The following is an 18747-nucleotide window of genomic DNA, read 5'->3' on the forward strand; positions in this document are numbered from 1 at the left end:
TAGTGCTCTGTCATTCAGATAGTGAGAACTGTTTGGTGAGAGTAAAAATGATAAACATGATGAAGGAGTATTTCTGTTTCCTCTCAATTCATCCTCCAAATAAACTTTCTGAAGCACCATTTTTTGTCATCCAAGACTTTCTCACACATATCTTTATTTGACATGGTGTGTGGTAATTAAATATCACCTGGCATGAGAAAGGTAAAGGGGAAAACTAATAAAATCAGCATTACTTAAGAAGATCAGCTCTGGCCTGTTGTTGGACTTGGGCAGAAGATGTCTTCGCTGCAGGTTCCTTTTATTGCTGTAGTGCCCGTGTCTAATATAGTAGTTCCATTTTACCATGGAAACAGACCCATTTTTTTATTTCCTATCATAATCAGTATTGTTTGGATGGCTTATCTGTAAAGCCTTTCTAGTCTTTATTTTTGGATTATAATTGCACATAGTCTTGGAAGTAAGGGCTGGAAAAGGAAGGAAAGTTAAAGAAAATGTAAAGAAATAGTTTGCCAAAACGAGGACTTTGCAATTAAGTGAGAAACAGTACATTATCTTATTGAATGGCTTCAATTTAACCACATTTGCTAGAAAGACAGAAGAATGGCATTTCTGTGACTCTGAAATAGTAAAGTTTTGGAGATGAGAAATACCAAACATATTTCTGCAACTAATATTGGATGAATTGGTGAAAGCTGTTGCAGAGTGTGATGAATGCATTACAATTTTTCCTGTCATTTGATTATGATTATTTCAAGATACGGGCATGAAATCTCACATCTGAGAATACAATCTCACAATTATAAAACCAAGACTGTAAAACATTTTCATTCTGAAGGATGAAAGCTTGTTTTACAATGTAAATTAAATAGACTGCTGCTGAGGGTAGCAAATGTGCACCTATTTGCTTACGGCAGAAAACCTAGGATTGTTGCTTGTGATGCTAGCACATGACACTCAATCAAAAATGTTAAGAAATATATTGTAAGCTAGCTATAGCTGTGTGTTTGGCCCAACTTGATGTACCAAAACAATATAAAGTCTAAGGACCTTACCACTTCACTGAGTTAAAACCAAAATAGTTAGGATGCAAAATGGCAACCTCCAAAGAACATTAGCTAAGAAGTTCCATTTAATTTAGTTTTGTTAGGTCATGAACTTGCCTGTTATGATCAGCACAGAAATTTGTCTTAAAGCAGATTCTGAATGAAAGTGAAAAGAATGAAAAAGAAACAAATGCTTGGGGAGAACATCCAGCCAATAGTGTGGAGCAGTAGTAACAAGTAGTAAGTGGAGCAGAGATGGCCATTGGAGTAGTGTGGCTGACAGATTTTGCAGCAGGTGAAACAGTGCAAACATGTAAAAATATAAATAGGCTAGAGGAACCAGTGTATTTTATCTTTTGATCCTTTTAACAGAGAAGACATTTTCAAATATTGAAAGCATAACACCAATATAAGATGTTGTAAAAGTGGCAGAAGTTTCTGGGATTTATGTTCTTTAAGAGAAGCTGAAACAGAGAAGATTGTCTTATGGAGAATGATTTCTTCAGCCTTTTTTATATCACTAGGAAAACTTCATGCTGAGCATTTAGATTGGAGACAGATCAAAATGCAGATGCTTTATTTGGTTACCTTAATAGCTTAATAGGCTTTACGGATTATTACTCTCACAAGCCTTTTTGAGCTTATAAAATCCTAATGTATTTGCTCTTAGAAATTATGAGCTCTGTCCTAAAAACTCTTACTTGCATGAGCCCTTTGGTGAGTTGCCTGATTTAGTGCCATTGATCTTTAAGGGTCTGCACGATCGCCATCCTGTGCTTGCAAAAATACTGTAGAAGACAGGAAAGTGCAAGAAATTCCCAAGGGGAGCCAATTACTCTTATACAACTGTCATGATCCACTCCACTCAGTCCCCTCCCAAGGATTTTTGCCCCATTTGCATACATGCTGCAGCTAACCAAAAAGCAAATGGATTGTATATGGTAGATGTTAGTCGAAACCATATTTATTTAAAAACTGTGGGTTTGAGTGACATTGACAATAAAGAGGAGTTCTCACCTAGAGCAGGCACAGCGCAGGAGTTAGTTCTCCTGTAGGAGTGGCAGGCTGCAAAATCTATTCAGCTGCATTTTAATTTGGAAAACCAGACCCTCACAAGCAGGCATGAATCTACTCAGAGATAAATCTCCCCTAGTTTGCCATGGCTTTCCCAGGGATTAAGTTACACTGCCTCTATCCCCTAAACTGCCAGGTGCCCATCCCTTTGGGTATCACAAGGTTTTCTAGCCTTGCTTTTTGTTTTGCCTTGTGATGTTGATCTCTTCATATTAGACCAAGTCTCCTTGACCATTAAGCTGACATTAAGTCTGTCTTTATACTGTCATCCATGGTCCAAAATTGATACTGATGGGAGTTTTGCCAAATGACTACATTTCTGACTGGAGCTACTATAATTACAGCCCTGAAAACATCTGTGTCGTTACTTGAAAAGGTGTAATGAAGAGTTACTTATGAAAACTATGCACAACCTGATGATTCCTCCGTGTCCAGGACTCTCTAGTTGGTGGGCTGCATTGTTTTTTTTAACATTGACAACTGCCTGTCATTTGGATATTTCTGTAGGCTTTTCCTCCAGATGTTTCTTGCCTTCATTGGCGTAGTTCAGGGAAGAGGTAATGACCAACTATCACTACGAGATTTTCTGGCTCAAGTAGCGTAAATGTGTACATTTGGAGTGAACAGTCAGGAGTCATAATTGCATCTCTCCATGACACTTACTCAAAACTAAGCCTGTTTCATCTGCAACAGACGAATTCACTGCTATCAGCGGTTTTTTTAATAGTTCTGTCGATCTCTTGCAAAGAAGTGAGATTTGCACTGCATGGCATTTTCCACTCTGGTATTAAAAGTTCTGTCAGATATTTCTGACCACAGCAAAGGTCATATGTAACTTTTAATCCTGAGGTCATTGACAGACCTTACAGAAAAACTGGTAGTTTTAAGGAAAAATGCAAGACAAGGCAGTGAATATGTTAGTGGTATAGACCTTATCAAAAGGGGGAAAAAAAAAAGAGAGAGAAAGCAAGACTGATTCAGAAAGTGTTGAGAAAAAGAAACCCAATCAATCAAATGATCCTTCTTCTGAGAAAATCAGTCTGAAGACCAGACTGGAACCAGACTACGAATCCTGAATCAAACCTTTTCTGCAGGAGATTCTGAAACCTTGTTCATTAAGTGTGTGGAATGGGATTATTTGTTTAACATCCTAAAATTGTAGTTATCTTTAAAGGACTTTAAAAAAGCATAGGCAAAGTTCATTTTTTTGTTCATTAGCAAGAGTGAGTCACTTAGCACTTAAAGCTGAAGTTTCGCTAAGAAGAATGTAAGAAACAGCAGCTGTCAAGAAGCCGATACCTTCTACCTGTGACTTTTTTAAGGAACCCTTGACCTTGGTGCAGTCATTGCTGAAAATTTTTGCTGATACCTTGGGGAAGATAAATACAAAAATATGGGATATAATGTACAAGAAGAAGGTTTGCTTCTCACTCCATGCTAGACAAGCTCTTGCGTGTGACCACACCACCACTCTCAGCATTTTAATGCAGAAATGAAACTTGCTTGCTTTAACTTGTTTAATCCTAGTAAGTGGCTTATGTCAATCTACGTTTACAGGGTTGTCTTCACACGGATAAAGCAGCAAAAATATCATTTTGTAAATGAACCTGAAATTCATCTTCATGGTTTACTTTCCTCCTGAAATCAGAAGAATTTGCAGGTATTAGACACTAGGCATTAGTTTGCATAAGTGATAAATTAGGCAAATTTAGAGGAGATAAATGACCTAGCAGGTGAAATACTTTTTGTCCTCAGCAAGAAACAACTCATAGAATTTAGATCACAGAGCCAGATTTCTTTTCAGCTAATGAAAGAAGGGAGCAAATGAATTAAGAAAAATTTAATGTATTTTTTCTAAAGAAGTCAGGCACACACACATCACAATAAACTCTGAGGTCCTAAATGACAGAAAACAAAGTGCAGAGATTATTCTAGTTCTCCTTTCTGTATAGGAGTTCACATTATGAGAGATAAAATGCCTGAAATAATTAAACAAAATAGTGCTCCAGTTCCCAGTAGGAGGAATTACATGAAAATTGATAATGAAAGATTTGCTGCAAAGGCTTTAAATCACTCTGTTTCAATTCAACAGCAAGCAGGGTATTATTATAGTAAATGCATAGTGCGGTGATGACAGTGAAGAAGTTTGTCTTTCTAAATAAGTTTTGTGTAAGTAGAATCTGAATTGCCACATGAGACTTTCACAGCTCTATGTGTAACCCGACTTCTTTTTGCAGAACTTGTGATGCAAGCGATGGGGTTTTGTTTGTTTGGGACATTGCTACTTATAGTTCTTTGTTGTTCTGATTTATTTAGTTGTCTTTAGCTATAAGAGATGCAGTGTCTTTCTATTATTAGCTTTTTCACAGTACTTTCATCAGAGGCATATGAAGGTCCCTTTGTTGGGTATTCGTTCATGGTCCAGGAAGGCATAGTTAACTTGCTCCACAAATGTTTCATGATCACTATGATTTTCACACAAAAAGATGTAGTCTTAGATCTCAGGATTAATTTTCCATGTCACTTCATGGTTGGAAAGATTTAGCCAACAGGTCTACATTTCTCTGGAAGATTTCTGCCGCATGTTTCCAAGAGCTAAATAACATAAATTCAGCACCTTTCCCCAAAAAATCAATGGTTAGAATTCAATCTGCCCCTGGGTCTCTGGCTGCTTCTTGGGCAGAAAAGAAAGGCTTTGTAAGACAGAATTTTCAGGCTGTCAGTATACGTCCTTATTTAATAGGAGGATAGATAAGAGAAAAGCACCCCTGCTTCTGTGGGTAGAACACTTTCTTCATGCTCACAAAAATTTGTACTTTCTGTGTTTTGGCAGCATTTTTGTCTTTTTTAGTTTTATATCTCTTGGCTTGTTTTCATCCAAGATATCTTGTCATTCTCTGTGGTCTAAACCAAAGGATGAGCCTTTTCTGTATTAATACAATTGTAAATAAGGCTTGTACAGTTGTGTTAACTAACTTACTTCCATCAGAGGAATTAATATATGTAGCTCTTCCACAGCGCAGATAAGAGTCTGGAGAGCCATTTTTCCAAAGGCTATGCAAAAACTTTGACTCTGCACTGGCTTTTAGGTCCAAGGTTTTTGGTGAAACGACCAGTCTGTCCCCATGCAAATCTGTACTTTGCTTTTCTCCGGCTGTGCCCAGGAGATTGCTAGGCATTGACAATGTTGCAATAAATTCTGTTAGTACACCAAAATCTGCTATCACCCGGGTCTATTCTGGAGTCGTCATTTCACAGATGGCACTATTAATCCAGCAGACAGGAGCAGCTCTTGTTTATTCCCAACCTGAATGAGCTTCCAGCTAGAAATGAGACAGGAAAGGGTTCGCATCCTGTTATAGTTCCTGCTTTGCCATCCTTTAATGAGCTCAGTGAGTAGTTTATAATGCTGTCCTTACTTGCCTGTGACTCTGAACGTGGTGGTGGCCAGGAGTCAAAACAGTGAGGGGTGTGGAGGGTGGCTGAGCCACAGTGTGACTGCTCTGGTGTTCTGTAAAGCTGCTCTGGATGCTGCTAAGGAGAGTGGCCAGGCAGTCCTTTTGCTAGGAGAAACAGTGGCACAACTCACCATAATTTGCCATAGCATTAAGAAAGCAATTTTAAACGTGTGGGGTTTTTTAAATGGCTATGGCTGTGACAGCTGACTAACATAGGTGGGACATGAAGTTACTTAAATGCTTTTTCCAAAAATGTTCTGGCAGTTGATATTGTTGGAGCAGTTGGACTCTCCAGACCCCCAGCCCAGTCTGATGTTGCTTGTCAGGGTAAGCAACTGGATCTAGAGCTGCTAGTCTTCTCAGCTCTGGTTGTTGCAGTGTTGCATGGCAGGGATATGTGACTTTAAACTACACCAAGGTCTCAAAATTTTTGCATCGGGCTATGTGCTGGGTGAGTCTCCAGGCTGAGCTGGCAAAGTCCTCATGATCCGTAGGGTGGAGGAAGAGCGTGACTGTGTGACTGAAAAAGCCCTTGTCAGGAAGGGTCTTGGAGAAGGGGTGAAATAGGAGCACCTCCTGCAGATAAAACCGCAGGTTAATAACCAGGCAGTAACATCCAGAGACTTTTTATTTAGTAGCATATGATAGCTAGCGCTTTAGTGATTCTTACAGCTGCAAATGCAGTAGGATCTGTTAGCCAGTAGACCCCTGAGGGTGGAAAACATTCGTATTGCAAAATGCATCTTTTATTTTCACTGTATTTCGCTTTACATGTAAAAAATTATGAGACTGACACCTTGCTTCAATGTGCTGTGGAAGAAATATCACATCTCTTCCTGCATGCTCAACCAGATCCTGCTCTCAATTCATTTAGTTTTATGCTAATCTGATGGAATTAATTCGCAGTGGTGTGAAATCAGACTATGAGCCAGGTTTTTTCTGTTCTTTTGATCTGTTGGAGGTTTTCCATGCCAGTGTCCCCTGTACTTGTTATTTCTTTATTTATGTTATGATCATGATTTTACCTGACCTTCTTAATTTTTGTCATGTAATTGCTAAATCTTTATGAATCAGAATGAAAAGGGTTTGATAATTCAGATTTAACTAGAATATTGAAAAATGTGAATGGTTTGAGAGGAGATTTCTATGATTGTTTACAAGGGAGTTCAGATTGGAAATGGAACACAGTTAACAGGAATTGGACAGTAACAGTCCTAATGATTCTTTCCCATTCAATAAGCACAGTTTTGAATTAAAAGAAAAAAAAAGATCTTAATATGAAAAGCACTCTTTAGCTATTGCCATAGACATCCACAGCAGGACTACAGGAATACTATTTATGAAGCATATTAAAAATGTGTATGCATAGAGATATCTACAGTAAAATTGCCAGTAAAACAAATGAGGCAGATAGATAGACTAATGGAGTTTTAATCTGTGTTTCTTCTCGTTCTGGCCACACAGTGTTTTACAAATGGAAAGATGCTATTTCAAGAATCAAGTACATTTGTTCTCTCTGACTCCCTTGGTCAGCATTGTAAGCATAAAAGCTGGTTAACATAAAAGGCCATCTATAGAACACAATATAATAAAAAGTGGCTTAAATTCATGAAATCCTGATTGGATCCCACGTTTACTGACAATTTAGCTTGATAGAGACTGCAATTTTCCAAAGTTCAACTGCATATTGTGAAGAGAGTCATGTATGCATTGTTTACTGAAGTTTTCACCTGCTTGCAGAATGATTGCAGAGTCATGTCGAAACAGAAACGTGTAGATTCATTGCAATGGGAATTTTCTGTAGAACCAAAACCTAGTTTATCGATTACTTCCAGACAGCTTAAGACTGCAAAGCGTGTGATGATTTCTGGCTTACCTTACCTTACAGTTTTCTTTATATGACTAATTTAGTTATATTAAAGGTTTGTTCTAGGGAGCTAGGTTGTTCCCTCTTGGTATTTTTGTAGGTCCAGCAGTATGTGCATTACTTGAAAAGAGGGATCTACAGTGGGATGTCATTAAAGCCAAAAACATGCCAGCCTAGAACGTAGCCACAGAAACTGAGTTTGGCTATTAAATAATCTGCAAGTATTTATACTCAGGCTCAGAAAGTATTCTTGTTTTAATGGAATTTGTTTTAATGGAATTCACACCCAGTATATTTCATTATGAGGGCCCGGCTTTGCTATGCAAGTCTAAGTCTTGTTTTCATATCCTTTCTGTCATGGTGACTTAACTTAATGCAAGGGTGTAGTTTTTGTTAAAGGCTTCCCCTGATCCTTCCATTTCTTGTACCTTTTACACTGAAGAAAGCCTAGCGGAGCTGCACAATATTGAAACCAGTGGGATGTAACAGCCCTCTCCTTGGTAAATGCAGATAGTTTGATCGCATTTCTTAATGAAAGCAGATAGCTGAAACAGTAGGGGCATCCATCTCAGATAAAGAGGTGTGCCAGTCCCTGGAACAGAGGTGTTCATGGTGGACTGGGTTCCCATGTGCGTTGTGTGACGTGCCTGCCAAAGAGATAGAAGGAGAAAAGTCAGCAGGAAAGTCCAAGACATTATGAAAGAAGCACAGGTTCTGGGAGAAAAATCGTGAGAGGAAAAGACAGAGGCAGACTGAGCATTTTGGGAGCAACTGTTAGCTAAAAGGAGGCTTACAGCTGAGAGTAATGGCATGGTCTCCTGCTTGTGACTCCTGCAGTGCTTAGAGAAACCAGACTTTAAGGGTTTTTTTAGTGGAACGGGATTACATAAAAGATGGATGGAGTTACTGTGAGTTTCTCTTTCTAATTGAAAGACCTTGGAGATTGTGATTTTGGCTCATGTCCAAAATAACATATCTCCGCAAAAGTCTCTGAGAAATCTCATGATTTGCAGTGAAGCTCACCTGGCAGCTTGGAGGTGAAGACATGCTTTTGTCCTAGGCTGTAAATGGGAAACAGAGGTGGAAGGCAGATATGAGCCTGAGCTAGGGCCACGAGCTGCTTAGGCGCCACCCTCGCTACTTCACCATGAACTCTCTCATGCGTTCTTGTAGCTATGGTCTCCTACTATGCCCTTCCATGATTCAGTCCGCCCTAACTCCAGAGCATCTGTTTCCTCTAATGCCTTATTCTCTTTGATCACAGTGGGAATTCTCCTTGGAGCTGTAGGTTTACCTTAAATATTAGGAAGCTGTTCTGGGAGGACCAGGCTTTGCAGAGGAGAGCAACAGAGCCAGTGCTTCTGCATTATGTGTGGCAACGCAGAAGCAGGCATAACATAACCTGCACAACATAACCTGCAGGCGTCTGGTTCGTAGCTGCAAAGACAAATCAGTAGTATGAAAGTCAGTGTGAAATATCAGACTGATGAAGGAACGTGAGCACAAAGATTTTCTGTCTATCCTTTGCTATGCCATGTAGGACCTAATTCCCCAAATGAGGTGTCCAAACACTGAGAGCCAAAATGGGGGAGGTCTGATTTAAGTTCTTAATGTTGTAACTCTGCATTTAGAAACAGTGCTGTTCAGGTCTTTCTGCCTTAGTTTCATCTCTTGGCTCCAAAGGTGTTAAAAGTAGCCTGGCATGTGCATGCTGCAGATTCTCCAGAACACATGCCTTATGGTCTCCAGAATCCCAGCATACAGGGATGCTCTTGATTTCAGAGCCACAGATCTTCTCTTTCCTCTTAATGCAAAGCAGAACGTTGTAGAAAAATAGTTAAAAGGCAGGAGGAATCAGAGTAAGATAGAAGCTGATGTGGTCCTTTTTTTCTTCACCTAATGTGAAGAAAACAGTTTGTTTTGCTTTATGGTTGTAGATGAAATTTGGAAATTCGGACTTGCTTTTCTGTCCACAGCTCTTTCAGGCTCACTGGCAGTACAGTGCTGGTGTCTTACCTGCAGGTTGTTTGATAGAATTTTGGAAGAAATTCTCTATTTCTTCTTAACAGTTTTTCTCCCTACGATTTCTTACACCCTTGCCAGATATAAGACAAACCCTTAGATGATATTTGCATGTTTCAAGTGATCAGAAAGACCTAGGAGGCAGTGGTGAAAATTGCTGAAAATGGTTATCTATCTGAAGGATGAATGTGGAGGCAGATGGTATTCAATGTCAGTTATAAAGACAGTGAGCCTGAAATACTGTTGAGTTAAATATTGAAAATTAAGATATTTGCTTTTAGTAGTACTTCATTTTGCCTCAGACTGAATGTCTAGTTTCCCATTTTAAAACTGAGAAAGTGTAATATAATCCAGTTAGTGGGTGAATAAAAAAATAAAACCAACATAATTTCATTGGTTTTCGTTTTACAATGTTGAAGAACCAGTCTAACATCCTATTGGATGTAAAAAGTACCAGTGTTTTGTGTGCTTTGATTGCATTGATTCTCATATAATCTTGTAACCCATAGGCTCAGACCTGTTAGAGACATAAATAGTCCAAAAATAAAAAAAAAACTTTGATGTTTGTTAGCTAACAAAACATTGCAAGAGGTACATTTTGATCCTTTACCTATAGCTATTGGAGATGCTGCTCTCAGGAAAGTTCTGCTTTGTACCTTATTGCAATGAACATGTATGTTGTGCTCAGTAGAAAATGGAAAACCCAAAGAGCACAGTTAATTGCTAAAGAGAAGGCAGTTGTATCCAGTAACCTGCCCCTAAAGCAATCAACCTTCTTCATTAGAACGACGTTCTTTACAAACAGTGTCTCTATTCCTAGTTTACAGATGGGGGAATGGAGGAACGGAAGCCAACTGCTAGATTTTGCCTATTAGGCTGGTGTAAAACTGATACCCAGAGTCTGGCAGCCTAGAGCTGGTGGTGTGCTCCCAGTGAATGAGGATTTTATGTTTTGAAGCACAGTTATTTGAAACATTTGTACCTTAAGTATCATCCCAACTGTTTTGGTGATGCTTTTCTTTCTCCCTGCTCCCTCTTTTTTAAAATGTGTGAGGTAGACCACTTTAAATGTTATTACTGTTTCATGGAAAAGGTAGTCCCACAGGATAGATACAGCATGCCAAGGCTTTCCCTTTGTCTCATTTAAGGGCCAATGTTCTACCTTCTATTCTCTGTCCCCTTCTGACACTGTGGGAAGCATCAACTATTAGCAATGCTCAGCTAGCTTTCTCAATATCATTCATTATTTTATATGCCTCTCTCACATTTGATTACATTCTTGCAGTTGCTATCCTGAGAGCTAGATCCAACGTGAGTTTCTGCAAGCTCTGCTGGCATAAAGTCAGCAGAGATCCTGGTGACAAAAAGTCACCTGAAGGGCAAAGACAGCTGTGAAATAAGACAGAGAAGTGAGCAGAGCTTGGTGGAGAGGGGACGTGACCAGGGCAGCTGAGGATGCACTGATTCAGCATTTCCTCCCTACAGGCTGTGCAGGCTGGGTTCTTCTCTGCAGCTGGAGCTGCCCACGTCCTTCAGGACCTCCAGGGTGTTGGAGGCGGAAAGGCAGTGAAACTGCAGCCTTTTCACCCTTGTGATGAATCCTCTGCAATGTACAGCCAACTTACTGCAATGAGATTTATCCGGTGGTTGCAAATCAGCATAGCATCAGCAAGCACTAAGATTTGTCAAACGCTTTCCTCTCTGGGAATTATTGTGACTATTTTTAAGGCAAACTCTAAAACCTCCGTAATCTGTAGCAGATCCTTTGTGTATTTAGGTAAGCAGAAGTCCTAGGAAATGCTTTTTTTGCTGGCTTCCTACTAAGCCGTTCATGTTTGATTGAGTTGTAGGAAATGAAGAGCTGGCATCTCCTGTCAGTAGTCTCTATGGTGTAGTTGGAGTTCAGCTGAAAACCTTCCCAGCCCCTGCCCAGAATCTGCAGCTTGTTTCATGGGTGATTTTAATTCAGACATTTTTTAAGTTTTGAGAACTTAATCTTGGAACACTCACTAATGTTTTCCCATGTAATATTGTTGATGAAGTAGCAGCATATTAAACACTTTAAATCCAGGTATTTTAAAGCTAGCCACGTAAATCCATACTGAAGTACTTAAACTGTCACTTGTGAACAAATGTTTTGTGTGCATGAGTATCTAATGACCACTGAAAGTACCTCGCTTTAGGTTTGGGGTTTTCTTTTTTTAAAGATTCTTCTGTCCCCCTAAAAGTTACATAGACATACAGAGCTATGGTACCGATTTGTATAATTTAAAAAAATAGCAAAAGGTGACTTGATTGACAAGTCTTGAAATGAGGATAAGAGAACAACTTAAAACTGCATAATTACTTCTGACACTAAGGTGATTAAAAACTCATCAAGTCTTTAAGCTTGAGCTATTACATTGCCATCCTAAGCCAAAGATACCTGACTTTAAGCTAGTTCAGAGAAGGTAAGAGACATGGGGCAGACTCTGACTTTCTTACACATGTTGAATAACTGAATATCATATGATCGGTCCTACAGACTGACTGGAAGAGTCCTATTTCATATAATAGTATGCATAAAAATCTGGAATTAAATAAGTTGACCTAACATTAGTATGTGATTTAGCAACTGATACCTTAAACTATCCATTTGTCAGTGCTTGAATCAGCTAAGATGCATCTCTTCTGAACATTTATGAGGATTCACTATGTGTATGCACATTGGGTAATTGCATGAACAGACGGGCATAAAAGAGGCAGCTGATCTGAATGAACAAAGCCATTCTGCTTTGCCCAGGGCTACCACTTTCAGACTAGGTGCCTGTAAACAAGCAGTTGTAAATGCAGCCAGGTATCCCCATTTGATGGTCCAGCTCAGTGTCTTTGAAAGTTCAAGCTTAATTGAATAAATTCTTTGTTTTGCTGAGTAAAACGAGCTTACAACCTCAATTTAATTTCGGATATGGTTCTTGTGAATCATATTTATTTTCTTCAACAATACAGAAGTCTGTTTCTTTAGGTAGAATTGCCTGTTTACTTTTAGGAAAGAGAAAGGTGAAAGGAAGGAAGACGGCAGGCAAAGTGAAAGGGAATTTTAGTTTATTTTTCTACAGGGTGCTTACTAAAGCTTTTTCCTCCTCTGTTTTAAATAAGATCCAAGGTTCTGTACTCAGTGTTAGTTCACAGTCTGGATTCAGGTAATGATCATCTAAGCAGTAATACGTAAGTTAAAATCCTTATCATCAGTTTACTATAGCTTAAATATAGAAATATTCCCCTACAGCCGCTTGCAGCCTTTCTACATAATGAATATAGAGAGTCAGGTAATGAGATGCATCACCTTCAGTTAGTAAGCTGTACTGGCCCCATTGCAGCACCTGATGGAGCTTCCGTAGAATGTGGTGGTGATGATCAACTTTTATTTCCATGGCTATCTAGAAGAATTTTAGTTTAAGTATATTGAGACCACTAGGACTTGCACTTTTCAGCTTCCTACCAACCATATAAAGCCTACCCACTGAGTCAGCAAGGGTTATAACATGGGATTGTTTTGGGATAGTCACAGAAAGGAGGTCTAAGGGATTCTAGTTTGGTAAAATCCGAAGATACACGTATTAAGACAACTAGATAAAATAATACCTTACTTCATTTTTTTGTTCCTTCACTGAGCTCATTAGGCTTAGTTCTGAAATCTGTCTAGCTGAGTTTGTTGCTTTGGATTTTAGTTATGCATTAACCTAAGTTATCATATAATTTCAAATAAATGCAGAACAGTTCTATTCCAAGTACATTACTAGCACTCCTTAGGATATGGATTTTTAGAAATGATCTAGACCCTCTTAAGTTAACTACATTGACTTCACTGGCTGCCTTTGAAATGCATCTTGTTTTTCTGCAGTTCAGTCTAACAAAAACCCACAGACCTTAAGTGTTAAGTGTCTTGCAAAGATTAGAGAGCCCTGTGCACCGAGAAAACTATCATCTGTAATTTACTTCAGAACTGACAAGCAGTGACTCACTGATAGGTATAAAATTGCAGAGTCCAGATGCTGCTTTTGAAAACAGGTGTAAGAGAGAGTAGCAGAAGTCCTTCACTATAAAACATCTCGAGACAAGTTAGCAAAACCCTATCTGGGGTCATATTCTACAATAATTAGAGACACCGTATTGCATTCAGCACCACGCTGCCAGCCACGAACCATCATGAACTTTCATTATTCCCATAAAAGCTGATTAAAAAAAAATAATAGCTTTTTAGTTACTATAGTTGGAAAAGATTTAGCAAGCAGGAAAGAGATCTGAACCCATGCTGTAGAAAGGGTGTTGAAATCCAGTTACATTTTTACCTGCTGTTGTTTGACAGCCTGCTTTTCTCATGTTAGGAGAAGGCAGTGGGCAGTCCAGTTTGCTAATTGTTTCAGGCTGTTGAACCTGTAACATGGAAACTTCAGGTAGAGCAGCAACTCCTGGAGCTGCAGGCAGTCAGCTCTCTCTGGTTTTGGAATACACAATCTAATAGATGATTCAAGTTACTAGCCATCTTTTATTAACAAGGATATTCTGTATCAAATACCTAAAGCTTTTTGTAGATTCTGCTCCTCATTTGACTGTCATGATGCCCTTTATTTTAAAGGAAAGGATGAGGATATTCGCCATGTAGTTAGTGAGGCATCATCTCTTGCATGAATTACTTCAGGAGCCTGTTTCTCAAGAACATACATTCCCAAACAAGGCAAGGAAGATGTCAGGCTTAATCACTGATGGACTTACGTCACTGAGAAAGAGAGATGTGTGAAAAGGATGCCATAGACTGTTTCTTCATAGCAAGTAGACATTTATTTTGATTCGTCCTGAGATAAAATGTTTTAAGACTTTTAGCACAGGTGGAGCAAACTTGAATACATGATCACTGATACAGGCAGGAGGATGGACAAACTCTTATGTACTGCCATGGAATACAGGAGAACCAACAAATATTTTGGTGAATTGTTTAAAAATGTTAGTGAACTGTCTCATGATTTATCTTTTTATAATTCTGATAAAAACATAGTAAGGAATTGTGCCCCAGATACTTTTGAATAAGAGTGTATACTAAAATGCATTGTTTTCATTTTGCAGAACTATAATAAATCCATGGTTTTAAAGAAATTATAACATGTAATTGCAAACGATAATTTTTTTACTAGTAATTCCTTCAGAAATATATGTAATGCATGGAATTTTTGTCTCTTTCTGATCCTGAGGGAACTAATATGCAACAGTTGCCAAGATTTAAGAGCAAACTTATCTTTACAGAAAATGTGTCTTTTCTTGAAAGAAATCACTATTGAGTATGTCCAAAAATACAGCATTCACTCCCAGTGCAAAGAAACACAACCATTTTAACCTTGGACCAGTTTTTAAGTGTTGTCTTAAATTAAAAGGTTGTATAAAATGTCTGAATACTAAATGTTTCTACAAGGGGAAAATGATACTTCAGAATACTTTGCCATGCAGTGTGTGATACCCAAATTACATTGCAATGAACTTGTAAATGCAAAACTCACTGTAAGCTATAGGAAAATAGTTCAATTTGCCATCCTAATGGGTACAAAATGCTGTGAAAAACATGATGTAAACAGCAACACCACAACTGAATTTTTCACTGCCATAGTTTAAAACACTAGTTTAAGGTGTTATTATTGTTAATCCAGAAGATAATCCAGGCATTATAACTATTTAGTATCACCAAAATGTCAAACCATTGTTTACATGCCTGTTTTTATAACTATGGAGGCATTTTTGCCTTAAAATTCTATTTATATTCCAATCTTGAACATTTCTTCTAGGATGTAACTTGACTGGCAAGTTAAGCTCAGAAACAATTGCATTACTAATCAGGTGTGGAAAAACAATTTAAAAAATCTGTTTCACAGTGTTATATCCCATTCTGTACTGACGAAGAATTAAGTTATTTCAGATGTGTTTTTCACTTTTCTTTTATTTCCTTAATGTATATGCAAAGTATATTTCATTATTCTTTCTCTTTATAACATAATTATCTTCTACAAATTAAATTATATGGTACAAATTATCATCTACTTGTTTTTATACATTCATGCAGCTTCATCCTATTCCCTTTCAAGTAAATCACAGTATTTCCTTCAACATGAATTTTTTTTTTTAGAAATGCCCTCATATTAAGCCTAGAGCATGCTCAGTATTTTTGAGGCATGCTGAATGCTCTCAACTCCTCTTGGCTGTAAGAAAAGTTACATTCTTCAGCCCTTTGTCAGGCAGAAATGACAAATTATTCAGATTTATCAATTATATATTCTCATGTCTTTCAGTATTAAAATTAAGAAACAAATTTCCTATCTTCAAAAGTTCGAAGTCCCAAATAATAATTTTTTAAACTTTTATTAAAGTTCCTGTTCTGAACACTCATCCACATCTCACAAACTTTACTTCTGTAACTATACCCACTGATCTTTAGGACTTGACTGTCCTAAATCGCTTCTTTGGAGACAAGAACTTTTCCTGGCTTGTCTGTTTTGCTTTCTTGCAAATTTTGCTGCAAAATAAATTTTCCCTCCCATGAAGGTCCCTCAAAGTATGCACAAATAAATCATGGATTTACAACTGTGTGTGTGGATTTGTATCCGAAAGAGCATATGTATGTATGTTCTCTCTCTATATATTTACACATTATGCAAAAATTTTCTAAGATGCATCCACTGTTTTAATGACATTTTAGAACACACATTTCGTATTTTCTTCTTCTTCCCTTTTCTTCCCACTCTGTTAAAAGTTCTTTCTGTGATGGTTGTCTTCAAAAGAGGCATAAAACTTTTTTTTCTAACCATTTCTCACATGAGGGCAGTCTAATTTCAGAGGTGACAGGTAGTTCCTTTATCAGAACAAAGATCTTCTCTTTGCCGCATTATCTCTTCTTCAACTTAATATTCACAGCTGGAGGGAGTTAGATTTTTGACAAAGAGTTCAGTTCTGGTTATTCTTTTTCTTGTTGTGGAACAGAAAGGATCTGCTCTGTTATCAGTGTTTGCTCATAACTGGTTGCCTTCCACTTAACCTTCAAGGTTAATTCACTAACTCAAAAAGCATGTCGTGAAAGTTAGTGTTGATGTGTGTCCAAAAACTGGGTTTCATTGCACTGGGGATATTGTTCCATAGAACCGTTGCGACGTAATTTGTTTTCTATGTAATGCACCAAACAAGAGCCTTGAGATGGAGGAAATTATTTTTATGCCAGCTTGTGGGGAAGGTGTTATGATCAAATAAGAATGAATGTGAGACAGCTGGAGTTTGCACTGTGTCCTATTTTAATTAGTACTTGATGACCGGACTTTCATATTTCGTGTATTCTGGTGTTAACTTTCCTTCCTCGGGATAAGCAGAATGAGTAAAAAAATAACACAACTTTATCACACAACTTCCAAGATGTCATGGAAACATATTCCGTGATAAAAGTTCTGGGTTCCTGTTTAACAGAAGTGTTAATTCTATTAAAGAAACAAGCAGAACTCGGGACTACAAATCAGATACAAAATTTTGCATTTGCTTGTTTTCAGTGCAAATTCTGTTCTCCCTCAGTAGTGTCTCCTGGTGATGTGTTCTGCTGCTGTTGGCCTAGGGATAGGACATAGGAATCACAAATCATCTCCAGGATACATCACTTACTTGAAAGCATTAATTGCCTTTAAAATCCATCCAGAGTCTCGTTTTCGTTCATGGCAGACCAGTATGTAGCATGTTGCCTGCCCTTAACGAGAGCTGCCAGCTTGGGCTAAATGGCCATTTTCTGGGAGTGGTTAAACTGAAACACCTTTTTTTCATTTCCTTGTCTAGTCCCTTCCTGCAAAATACCAAGGTAATGCCACTCCTTTTTAGGCTTGTCATTGAACAGTTGGTCAATCCTGAGTTTCTTATCACTTTTAGTTTTTCAGTCCTCACTCTCTCAAACTGGTTGACATACAGGGAGTTTGCCTGCCTGCGTAATTTGTATGAAGTGAACATCGTGATCTGCAGCCCAGCTGCTGTGTGCCAGGCCCTGAAATGACAACAGTTCCTGTCCAAGAAACTGACAAGAATAAAAGACTCTTGCAACATTGCAGTGTGAATTTACTCTGATTTACTCGATCACTAAGATGCTTTAATTCAAGAGGTTCAAAAACCTATCATCACAAGCATTCATAGGATCAGACATCTGTGGTGTTCTACTGCCTTTCCATTCTATGCATGCTCCATCTGACACTTCTTTTTGTTCTTTTTCCCATTCATGCAGTCACCTAACACGGGCGACAAGGATGACCAAACACTGACGGTAGGCAGCAATTAGTATGTGTCTGAGCATTTATTTCTCAGGAGGGTGGTGAGACAAGCCTTACTTTGGTTTGGCACACATCAGCATTTTTCCAAATTACTAGGATTTCTTTCCCCCTCCTATGCTGCTATAGAATTTAAATAATTTATTTCCAGAGATAAAGCAGTGAATTAATTTTCTTGTTCAGTTTCTATCATTTTTCATTTAGTATTTGTATGACACCAAAAATGAATCCACGTACCATCTATTATTGCAAAATACTATTTTCTTCAGGGTTGTTCTTTCCCTATAATTGGATTTCAGGGTCTTATTAGTCAGCAGTCTGTTGGCTCTGATTATTCTTTTTATCGAAACAAGCAGACAGCCATCCACAAAGCAGTCTTACTCTATGGGATATATTAAATGCATTGATGATTGTACTAGACAATGGCATGGGGAAAAGAACCTCAGAATATGTTTTAAATTTCTTTAAAAGCACATAAAAGATGCTTGTATGTTAGCTCCATTGCTGTAGGTGTCTGCACTGCCTTACCACACTCACAATCTGTTTTTGCAATCAGTACTTAATGGATTGAACCAAAACGAGGAGTATGTTTCACTCTGAGCTTTAGGATTTTGCCATTAAAAAAGGGTACTCTCTGCCCTTTGTCTCCATAATTTTGATAATATGCGTATTTGCAATGTACTGAGGCAATAAAAATGAGAACTTGCTTCAGGGATTCAGCCACAAGGTTCTACAAAGAAACAAATTATGAATTCTTCCTGATGCAAATACGAGGTTTTTATTTTCTTAACATTTTAAGAGTTTTCACAGAGAAGGATTCTTTTTTCCCTGCTCTTTTCCTGAGGCCTGGAAGACTAATGACTAATCTGATGATCCATCCCCTCCAGAGAAATGGTCTATACATATGGCAATGTTTAGTACAATGTATAGTTTAATACAATGTATAATTTAATATAATCTGCTGTAGGTGA

General features: G+C 38.1%; 1 protein-coding gene across 1 annotated transcript in view; it reads left to right on the forward strand.

Moving 5' to 3' along the window:
* SLC24A2 (solute carrier family 24 member 2) overlaps positions 1 to 18747 on the forward strand; it is a 109276-nt gene that overhangs the window by 39487 nt on the left and 51042 nt on the right. Inside the window, exon 2 of the mRNA XM_050913275.1 lies at positions 17734 to 17772. Coding sequence (XP_050769232.1) covers positions 17734 to 17772 — 39 coding nt within the window. The remainder of the gene's footprint in view (positions 1 to 17733; positions 17773 to 18747) is intronic.

This window comes from Gymnogyps californianus, chromosome Z, assembly GCF_018139145.2.
Source record: "Gymnogyps californianus isolate 813 chromosome Z, ASM1813914v2, whole genome shotgun sequence".
In the NCBI taxonomy this organism is placed as follows: domain Eukaryota; kingdom Metazoa; phylum Chordata; class Aves; order Accipitriformes; family Cathartidae; genus Gymnogyps; species Gymnogyps californianus.